Source organism: Limulus polyphemus, unplaced genomic scaffold (genome assembly GCF_000517525.1).
Source record: "Limulus polyphemus unplaced genomic scaffold, Limulus_polyphemus-2.1.2 Scaffold138, whole genome shotgun sequence".
Classification (NCBI taxonomy): Eukaryota; Metazoa; Arthropoda; class Merostomata; order Xiphosura; family Limulidae; genus Limulus; species Limulus polyphemus.
In genome coordinates this window covers 550,220-561,996 of record NW_013665748.1, presented here as the reverse complement: position 1 = coordinate 561,996, position 11,777 = coordinate 550,220, and the positions used below count along the sequence as shown (strand labels likewise).

Here is an 11,777-nt window from a genome sequence, read left to right as displayed (position 1 = left end):
AACAAACAAGCAAGAAATTTAACAGGCCTCTCACGAGCCAGTGGGAGACATCTTTGTTAGAAAAAAATACCCAATCCGGTTTTTATTAATTTGAACTGAAATTTTTGGACATTTTTATTGGCTAAAAAAAAGGCATTTCCCGCCGCACTCTTTTAACGTTGGGGCTGCGAAATGTGGCTTGAACTGGTTAGATGACTGAAATCCGTCAGCGCATCACAAGCACAAAAAGCATGGAAGTCTTCAAATGACACGCAGAGGTATTCAGGTACCGTTTAGAACCACTTTGGCAAATATTGTGCAGCAAGCCGATTTCAATGTTACGCCTGTAGCTGCTTTCAAAGTATTTCTGTCTGCTCATCCTACTGATGACTATCGTGATGCTTCGACCTTCCTTACCGAATCGCAGGTGAAATCGCTCGTATTTCAATTGAAAGCTAAACATAAACAGGCGATAGCAGAAACATAAAAGGTTGGCAGTTGCTTAATTAATGATATTGAGAATGTGGTTTTATTAATATATACTGAATTTACTCCCAGCGGGTAGACCTTAGTACTAACTAGTATGGAGAAATGAGGAGGCTGTATTCCACTTAAAAATTTATCAATTAACAAACGAAAACTTGTTTCGAAGTTGTCTCGAAAAGATACGTGCAAAACCACCCTCTTTAGGAGTTTCCGGATTGAACTTAATTTTAATATTCAACAAATTGTAATGTAAAGACACCCATTGCCTCCTGAGGGAAGTGTTAATATTTAATACAAACATTCCAAGTAGTTAGAACTCTCAAACAACGTGTACAAACAATAACCATAAGAAGTTTAGAAATCAACTAATTTGACATATTTCTTAAAACAAAGTACGAAAATATTTCTTTTTTTCTCCCAAATGTCACGATTTTTTTTTTTTGCACAATTTATTGCAGCACTTTAGTAAGTGCAGGTCTAAAAAATGTCTCAAGGTTGATCAATTGAAGCCTTCACTGCCGTTTGGAAACGATGTATTGAGTGATTTAAATCGCAAGTGAGAACCCTTTTCTTTTTCTTACGAGTTGTCTAGGGTAAGTGACCGTTGATTAGGAAAGCGTTTCCTGTAAGGTATGGGTGACAGAAATTTCTTTCCAGAATTTGACTGTTTTTATGTCTTTTGTAAAATGACAACTACAATTTTTCTGATGTCATGTAAGTTGCGTCGTAAATTTAGCCCTATGATAAAAGTTCTTGGTAATACATGTCACTAAAAGGTTCATTTTAAAAATGAAACTTAGCTACTTAAGCAAAATACCACGTTAATATTCTTTATGAAATGGGCCGGACATGGCCTAATGATTAGCGTTTCAAACTGTGGATCCGAGGGTCTATGGTTCGCACTTTGGACCGTGGGTACGTTATAGGAGTGACAGTCAAATTCCCCTATTCAATTATAGCAGCAAAAGAGTTGGCTATAGGTGCTAGTGATTACGTGCTTTCTCTCTAGTGACTAGTCTATCAATTCATAATTAGGGACGGCTAGCGCAGATAGTCCTCGTGTAACTTTCGCGAAATTTAACAAACAAAACCTTAAGAAACCATAACGAGAAATAAGTTAAGAGGATATTGAGGTTACGCAAAAAAAATCTACTTACCTAAAAACAATTTGGTGTGTTATAATGAATATATATGTAAAACATATATAATTTGCAGTTTTGAGATATACAGAAACACAAAACGCACTCAACGACAAGAACTTCAAAACGATATCAGCTGAGTTATAATAATGAAGGTTTGTATATATATATAAATTAACAAGAGGGAATTCTCAATAGCCGCGTCACTTGAAATTCTTTTAGGTAGGATTAGAGTAAATTAATCTATGAGACCTTTTTTCTTTTTATTAGCTATATTTTTGTGTGCCAGCAATACCCAAACGTGGGGTGCGCATATACCCGATTCGATTTTATTACTCATCAGGATTTCTACCAGCCTACCTTCAAATTGAAATTATTTTAGACACGATTAGAGTAAATTACTCTAAGGTACCTTGGGCGTGATCAACTCAATCGAAAGGGTTTGACCCCCTGAGTCTAAAACTGTAATTAGATCTCAAATCGGTCAAGAGATGACGGAACTATGAACTAAAAGTTTATACTTGAAAAATAAAACAAATACAAACTCAGAACAGTTGTATGAGCAGCTCATCCGCGGCTAAAAACAATAGATGTTTTTTTTCTAATATAATTACAGACTATATATTCCCATAATATGTAAATTAACATCAACGGGTGCCAAGACTTGTTAGGAAATATACATGAAAGAAAATTAAACGTATCATTGGCTGAAGAGCAGCTTTTAGGCTGCGAAAGCGCTACTTTGAGACAGAATTGTCCAAAATCTAAAATTTGCAAGTTTATTCTGGCACCTTATTTTTCATTTACATTTTCTATCTACAGAAAATTTAAATTGTATTATGCTAGCAAAGACTCGCAAAACATATGCGGTCTATTTAGTATCTTTATTGCGACAGTACTTCTTTAAATACAGGATTTCTAGAATAATACAAAATAATTCTAATCGCAGACACCAAAATCTGTAAGTCCATTTGTCTTAAGCCAAATATTAGTTAAGCCTTTATTAGGTACAGAATATATTTGATAAAGAGATAAATTAACAATGTGATTTGTTTTCATTTTTTGCTTTAGTTTAGTTAAGGCTAAATTTACAGTACTTAATACAATCAATAAATCAACTTATAATGTTATTCTATGACCTAACGTTAAACCTTTTTTAAAACTTTAAGTTTTCAGCACATTATTGTACCAAATGTCTACTAAAGTATATTAAAGTCAGGTTTTTGTGTACATCTGTTAAAATGAAGTGTGCGCGCATACGTATTTCGATAGTGATGTGCGCGCGCGCATTTTCAGGACAGACCGAAACTGAAAATATTGTAATAGATAAGATTAGCTACCTTGCAGCCATGACTTTGTTGGTTACATGATCCCTAATACATCATACCCATGCCATACAAATTAAACAAAAATATTGCCCTTAATCTCAGTAACTTCTAGTGTGTCCCATATGTACTTTATTTATAAAATTAGAGATTTTACCCAAATTATTTGTTCAGTTTTTTACGCAGATTGTTATAACAGGAAAGAGCATACAGTACACTGCTTGATGCAGTATAACATAACATAATGTTTAGGGACAACAAGAGACTTGTTGTTTTATCTTGGCTGTCCCATCCTCTAAACTAAACTAAAACTATTAAATAAAATTAATAAAACCAGTCCTTATCATTCATATAGTTATCAAACTTTCTCTTAAACTCACTTAAATCTGCTGCCTCCATAACATCATAAGGCAACCCGTTCCAAAGGCCAATCAGCCTGTTAGAAAAATAAAACTGTCTTAGCTGAAGTTGACTTCTACCCTACCAAAATTTATATTTGTCCCTTAGTCCTCCATTCTAACTATTAATCATAAAAAAAAGATTATGCATCAACACTATCAATTCCTTTAACAATCTTAAACACCTCAGTCAGATCCCCTCTAACTCTTCGTTTTTTCAAGAGAAACAATTTCAAAGATCTTAATCTCTCCTCGCACGTCTACTCCTCCATCCCAGGCACCATTCTAGTAACCCTTCTCTGAACCCTTTCCAACAATTCAATGTCCTTCTTAAGGTAAAGAACCCAAGACTGAACATAATACTCCAAATGTGGCTTAACCAGTGACCCATACAATGTAGTTATAAACATTTTAGACTTGTATTCAATATTTCTGTAGATACAACCTAAAATTCTATTTAAGATAATTTAGTGAGTTGGGCAAATAAGTTTTAAATGGGTTTTAGTTATAATAAATACAAGATAATTTAGTGAGTTGGGCAAATAAGTTGTAAATGGGTTTTAGTTATAATAAATGGAAGATAATACATGTGGGTATTCATAATTTGAATTATAAGTATAATTTGAATGGGAATAACCTTAATAGTGTCATGAAAGAACGGGATCTTAATGTAATGGTTGATTAGTCTCTTAAGCCATCTAAGCAGTGTGCTGTTGCTAGTGATAGGGCGTATTTATTATAACTAAAACCCATTTACAACTTATTTGCCCAACTCACTAAATGATCTAAATCCTTTTGTAAATTAGCAGCATCTCCTTCACTGCTAACAACACCCAAGACCTTAATATTATCAGAAACTTTAAGTAATGTGTTGACCATTCCTACATTTATGTCATTGATGTAAATCAAAAGGAGCAAAGGTCCTAAAACTGAGTCTTGAAGTACCCAACTTGTGACATTAATCCAGTATGACTGAACTCCATTTATAACAACCCTCTGCTTTCTTCCATCCAGCCACTCTTCTATCCAATCAGTTAACTTATTCTACACACCTACAGAGATAATTTTTAAACCCTTTTATGTGGTATCTTGTCAAATGCTTTCTGAAAATCTAGATACCCCAAATCTACGCCCTTACCTTCATCTACATAAATAGTGACCTTTGCAAAAAATGTCAAAAGATTTGTAAGGCAAGATTTTCCCTTAATGGAACCATATTGACTATTCAATGAAATTCTAAATTTGTTAAATGACTTTGTAAACTAACTTTTATCAGACTTTCCAAAACTTTTACCAAAACTGTAAGACTAATTGGTCTATAATTACTGGGACAATTTTTTATCACCTCCCTTGAAGAGAGGAGTTACATTAGCTAACTTCCAATTCTCTGGTACCTGCCCACTATTCAAGAATTTATAAAAAGAAAGTAGCAAGTGACTCACATATCCAATCCTTAACATCCTTCAAAATCCTGGGGGAAATATTGTCTGGCCCAGAAGCCTTATCATTCTTTAAACTAACCAATTTTTAAACAAGCTCAGAATTAATGCAATATTCTCATCTACCTTGTTTCCATCTATCAACTGTTAAAAAAAACTGAAAAAAGCAGAATTTAATAACCCAGCCATCTCATAACCATCAGATGCAAGCCTTTCTTTATCATCCCTCAAGGGTCCTACCCCTTCCCTCCGCATCCTAACATTTCGTTTACCCTTAATGTATTTAAAGAAATCTTTACTGTTAATTTTTACATTTTCCGCCAACCTTTTTTAATCCTTTTTGGTGTTCTAATTTCCTGTTTCACCAACTTTCTTGGTCTTTCACAATCTTCTAAGTTTCCCGTCATACCAATCAATTTAAATTTCTTAAATTTGTAATATTTTTCTTTAATTTTATCTCTTACACACATTGTGAGCCATCCTGGTTTGTACTTGCAGCCACCCGTTTCTTTCTATGAGAAATATGTTTATCTTGAATATTTATAAATTTATCTTTAAAATTTTTCAACATTTGATTATTGTCTCCAGATAACTCAATTAACAACAGATAATTCTTCAAAATTTACTTTTTTGAAATTTGTAACCAAAATATCATTATTCCTGTTCTCCATATGCAGCAAAGCATCAAACCTAATATAGAACCCAGATGTTCCCTAATTACCATCCTCTCAACCATTTCTATATCAGAAATTAACAATAAATCTAAAATAACATTTTTTCTAGTCGGTTTCTTGATCCATTGGTTAAGAAAACCATCTTGAACAGTTTCCATTATTTGAATTTCTAAATCTGTATGCCTGAAATTAAAATCCCCCGTAATGAAATCTTGATCTGAAATCTTAATCTCACTGTAAAGTTTCTCAATTTCATAAGTTTCATCTGGTGGTCTGTAACAAATTCCCACCAAAAACCTGATAGAAACCGAAATGGATTCAAGCTCCTTGCTATTATCTTTGATAACTTCAACTTCAACAGGATGTAACTCATATTTTACATATAAGGCCACTCCATCTCCTTTCTTTAGTACCCTGTTAAATAACCTATAGTCCGTATTTCAAAGAAACGTCTGTCATCAAAATCATTTACATTTAACCATGTTTCAGTTAATTCAATTATATCACAATTCTACATTCCTACCAGTGCTCTAAAGTCATCTATTTTATTTTTTATAATTCTAGCATTACAATAGCAACAATTAAGTCTATCCTTAGAACTATTTCTATACTCATTTCCCGTGTTAAACTTTTCTTTACATCTTTTTTTTACATTTAATTTCTCCTGACCCTAACCACTTTCTATTCCTAGTTTTAAACTTTCCTAACAGTCGAGTTAATAGCCATTGCAAACAAATCTCCCCTACTCTATATAAAATATAAACCATCCATTCCAAAAAGCTCCCTTCTCTCATTGAACTGATCCCACAAGTCCAACCAGCCAATCTGCTCATCCTTACATATTTACCTAAGCCTAGCATTTAGCCCTAGTGACCTACTTATAATTCCATCCCCACAATTAATTCTCGGCAATATCCCTGACACAATTAAGTTATGGCCTTTTTCTTTAAATGCTTTTATCAACCCCTTGTATTTATTAATTATCTCCTCTGATCTACCATTCCCTACATCATATATATAAAACAAAAACTTCATCATTTCTAGTCCCCTTTATTATATCTCTTACTCTGTCAGTTATATCCTCCACCTGTGCTTCTGGGTAGCATAATCTAATTCTTTTCTTCCTATTTACCCCACACTATCCTATCCGCATGCCTTGTCAAGGAATCACCTATAACTATAACCTTCTGAAGTTTATCATCTACATCCTTCTCTATCTCATTTGTTTTCTTCCCTTCATTAGTTCCTCGTCTGCTCAAGCCAAGAGCTGAAATCTGTTGCCCAATAGAATAGGCTAATTGCAATTAAATCCACTATATTTAGCCCTAATAGTACTTTTTCTTACTTCCTGAAAATCATTGTTAGCTGATGTATCCCTGGCATGTAAAAGCTAAAGCTCCTCTTAAAATCCTGCTGCCGTTTCCCACAGCTTACACTTTTCTTTTTCTATTGCCTCTACTTTAATTAGGATAGCCTCCAACTTCTCCTCTAACCTACAAACTCTGCATACAAGTTGCACATCTTCACTACTAGTTTCCTTAAAAGTGCATACCAGTCCCAAGTTCCCAAATAAAGCCCACTCATTGCACCCATCACACCTAATGAGCTGAACCTCACTAGTTGCGAATAGTATGTTTGTATGTTATCAATCTTTATATATAAAGAACAATTTGGTAAAAAATAAAGGAATCGACCTGTCTTATATATTATATAAAAATGATAATTTGAGGATTAAATTATATTATCGATAAACGAAGGTTACTCTATAGTACAAATAACCTATGATAACTATAATTTTTTCAAATTTTGCCAAAAACGTCTGCCATTTTCTGAAACCAAGGGGGGAAATTTCTATTAAACGAAGCAGTGAATGCAAGCGTGGTTTGCAGAAAATTAGTTAAGATTATTGTAATAACAATATATGCGAAAAATGAACAATTTGATTTAATATATCGCCAATAGTATACCCTAAAATTGTTGATTATAAGATACTGCAACCACTCAAAGTAAAATAAAAAATGAAAAAGCTCAGAATATTTTTAATCTCTTTCTCTTTTTGCCCTTTTAGTAAGACAGACGTGTATGTGTATATTTGTGTAAAACAAAAAACCTGCTTGTGCCACAAAATCGATCAAGGTTTTCATAAAAGAATCGTCGATTTGTTTTCTAATGTTAATGTATTATTGTTTATTCAGTTATACCAGTGTATGCGATGGACGCAACCACGGTGGTGTCACAACAGAACGGGACCATTCACAATTCGGTCCAGACAGTGAACATGGTTGATGATTGCAACACAAATTTGATCGTTAACTACCTGCCTCAGACCATGACCCAGGAGGAGATAAGGAGCTTATTCTCCAGTATTGGAGAAGTGGAATCATGCAAGCTCATCAGAGACAAGGTCACAGGTGAGACGTTAAGTGCTATGAACTTTCTTGTCTGAAGCTAACTAGCTAGTACACAATATATCTTGCCAGCAATAATTGAAATAATATTAATGCAATGGTGTAACGATTCACAATATACACAGACTATCAGTAAGAAAATACACACTCGCTCTAGAAAGCATGCTATTTTATCAAATAAACAGCCGTGAAATAAAGTATATAATATTACCATTAGTATTTAGTGGATTTGAATTTTGCATCGTTTAAGGTAGAAACACTGTTACATGTAACATTTGCTAGATTTGAAACCTGTGCCTGTGGAATTCCACTCCGCCGTTGGCAGCGACCTTGGTTCCACTTAGAAGCTGCTTGTTTGAGTAACAATCAAGTATTTACTACACGTGCTACATGGGTATCGTATCATGCGATTGGCCTGGTCTGGCCTCGGAAGAGTGGTAATTCTCTAACTATCAAGCCATCCTTTTGTGACTTGGACTGAATTAGCAGAAGCTCTTATATTGCACTATGACATTGCCTTGCCTGGAAAATTGGTCATTGGCGTAGACAGGTAGTAGGCCTTTCTCGAGAATGTGGTCTATCCAGTGATGGAAATGCGGTACACGCCGTGAATGTGGTCTATCCAGTGATGGAAATGGGGTACACGCCGTGAATGTGGTCTATCCAGTGGTGGAAATGGGGTACACGCCGTGAATGTGGTCTATCCAGTGATGAAAATGGGGTACACGCCGTGAATGTGGTCTATCCAGTGATGGAAATGGGGTACACGCCGTGAATGTGATCTATCCAGTGATGGAAATGGGGATACACGCATGTACACGCTGTGTACCTAGTTCTCAGTTTGCATTTTTTCCCCCATTGGTAAAGTTTAGTACAACTGAAGATGTTTGTTAACCCTATCGTCACGGGTCAAAGGTCATGTCATCACGTCTGTTGACTTGCATTCAAAATTTTATTGAACTACTATTTTATGAATTTATGTCAATAAGTTTGGTATCAAATTGTAGATTATAATTCAAATTTTATTATCATATATTAGTTAATTTCTTAATTTAAAAATAAATACTAAAAGAACACACCTAAATATCGATTTTATTTGTCACGTGGTGTATTGAATGCAGCATTGGTTCAAATTATATGTTTGTGATGTCCAAATACAAAGTCTAAAGTTTCTTATGAATTAGGAACTCAAACTACCGATACTGACAAGTTAGAATATAAAATAAGAACCTCCTATTATTTCTATTTGCTTTTTTATACCTACCACCCAACTGCTCCTTTTAAGCGTGTACCTAATTCCTAAAACCCATTTCCTGTCCTTGATGTATCGAGTAGTACACTTACGATCAACTGTGATCGTCCAGCAGCCCAAATTACACCCCACACCATAACAGAAATACAGCTGTATTTTATCACGAGTTGCGAACTGTTTAACAAAAGCTCCTGTGAGGGTAGTCGCCAAACCCACATGTATCCCCTCTCCAAGAATTATGTAAATTTGGATTTGTCAGGAAAAAAAATTGCCTCAAAAGACAGGATGGTATGATGGCATCTGTGATGTGCACTGCTATTGGAGCATGATGTTGCCTGAAGTGACTTCCGTCTAGCTATTCTGCCGTTGTAGACAATTCTACAAAGATAACTTGTGATGGTATTGGTGCATATACACTTATAACTGTCCAGCAACAGTAACTACCGTTTGACGTGGTGCAATTGTCATCACACCACAAAAAGGCCCATTCTGTTGGATTTGGGCTCATGGGCCGTGCAGAAACTGTTGTCTTTTAACATCACTGGAACTGCGTTGTTATCATGTTCACTATGAACAACGGGTATTGCAACTGACCTGGTGGTTTATAACTAATTTTCTATACACCTCCAAAGCTCAATTATGTGACCTTGTGAAAATACTGTTCATCCCAGGATCTTTTTTGCTAGTGGCACGGCTGTTTGTAGGTTTGGTCTTTACTGAGCTATAACTTTCTTTATACGTCGTAATTATTCGCGTATGACGTCATTTAGATGGTCGATTTCATTTATTTGTGGTGTCTGTTTACTTATCGGTAGACTGTATATATCACTGTAGTTACCTCTTTCGTTCCTGCCATATCTGGCTGGATGACTAGCCATATACCTGGTAACACGTTGAAGAAAAACCAAAAACCTTTAGTTATTTGATAGTATGTATAGTAGATTCTTAATCTTAGAATTACTCACTTAGAAACAATTTCCACGATAAATGTTTTTGGTCAATCAAATTTCGAAATGAACCGCATTTGAAAACTCGAAACTTAAAAAGTTAGTTGTGGTTTCAAAGTAAACTTGACATCTATACTCCTCTTGTGCTTGTTCCCATTTTTACATCCAAATCTCCTAAATGTTGTAAGTCGTTTAAAATGTTAATTAACTTTAGCTTATTAACTTGACGCACCATAATTTCACGTTGTTTCTAACTAATTAGTAAACCAAATAAAGCGGAAATCAAAATAGCTTGGTTAATTTTAACGATTATCTGGAATGCCACTTCTAAGCTGTGAAATTGTTTCCCCACTTTTACAAATCTCTTCATATTTAGCGAAATCCAACACTTGAATCGTATTTCAACAACATCTCTGAATAGTAAAGTCTCGTTACCTACTTCGTCCAGTTTTACAACTGGAGTCGCTTGGTTTTGAAGATGATTGACAGATCTGTTCTCATTCCATGGAAATACTATTGTCAATTATTGTTCATTTCCTCGTATCCTATAGAGTACTGTCATTCATCCCTATTGTACATGTTAACACCCTGACTAAACTCTGGAACAAAGTTTTCGTAATATCGAAAGCCCATCTGTTTGTTTCTATAATTCTATCAAATCGATATTGTGAACTGTTCTAATACTTCTTGCTAAAAACTACTAAAGGGTCATCGGTAGCGTAAAATTCTCACGATGGTACTGTATTCAGTCCATCAATCCAAATGTACTTCAAACATAAGACTTTCTTGTTCACTGTAGAGGTCTTGCTATTTCTGAAGTCGACAGACATAACTGGAGAGCTTATAGTTTTCTCGTCTCACGGCTTCTTATTCATAACCGTACTGATCACGTACTGATTAGTGAAATATGCTTTCAAATAATCTAGAAAACAAGAAGTTGAAGTTTGAATATTGTATGACATTTTTCAGTGGTTTGAATGACGTATGTGAATGTCGCATCGAGATTTGTTTACAAAGTAATTTTCAGTCTGTTCAAAATGTAGTTTTCAATTATTTGCTCATTATTGTTTTGTTTTTATTTGTTGTTGTTATTATCATTATTATAATTCTTAAGATATAGCTCCAAGTTTTGGCTGTTTCACATATTTCTGTGCTGGAGAAGAATTTGCCAGTTCAAGGAAATTAATGTCGATGACTCAAAAACTACTCTATAGACACTTTTTTTCTTTGGTTTTGAATCGTTAGATGCTTACAAGATAAACTGAACACGAGTTCATATCTTCACTTAAGTTTTTTGTTCTGATCAGATATCTTTCGGTTTTCATCAAATTAATGAAATTAATTTACAGTGTTAAATGTGTCCTTAAGGCTGAACAGGTTCGAATTAAAAATTGGGAGAAAAATTTGCAAAAGGAACTTGTGTCAACGTGTATCTCTAAACAAAAGTGTTAAGTGGAAACATGATGTACTTACACTGGTACAAAACTGTATCTTGGTTTTCCTTAGCGTTAAACAATATTGATAAAAATTCAAATTTCTGTTAATTGAATCGGAGTATATGTCAGTCTCAGTATAGTTAATGATTGGGAGCCAAATGCTTAACTTTCGAACTTAAATGTAAATGGGTGACTTTTTGGCGTTGTTAGTAAAGGATTGTGAGGAACTATGATTTTGGCATTAATAATAAGTGGTTATAATCATGTTTGAGTATCTACCCCTCCCCCCCCCCC

General features: G+C 34.5%; 1 protein-coding gene across 8 annotated transcripts in view; it reads left to right on the top strand.

The window, feature by feature from the left end:
• The window catches only part of LOC106474425 (ELAV-like protein 4), a 52,565-nt gene that overhangs the window by 19,970 nt on the left and 20,818 nt on the right, over positions 1-11,777 (top strand). For all 8 annotated transcript variants that reach the window (XM_022379655.1, XM_022379675.1, XM_022379659.1 and 5 more), the window contains one exon: positions 7,636-7,851. In XM_022379655.1, the coding sequence (XP_022235363.1) occupies positions 7,653-7,851 (199 nt within the window). In that variant the 5' untranslated portion in view covers positions 7,636-7,652. The remainder of the gene's footprint in view (positions 1-7,635; positions 7,852-11,777) is intronic.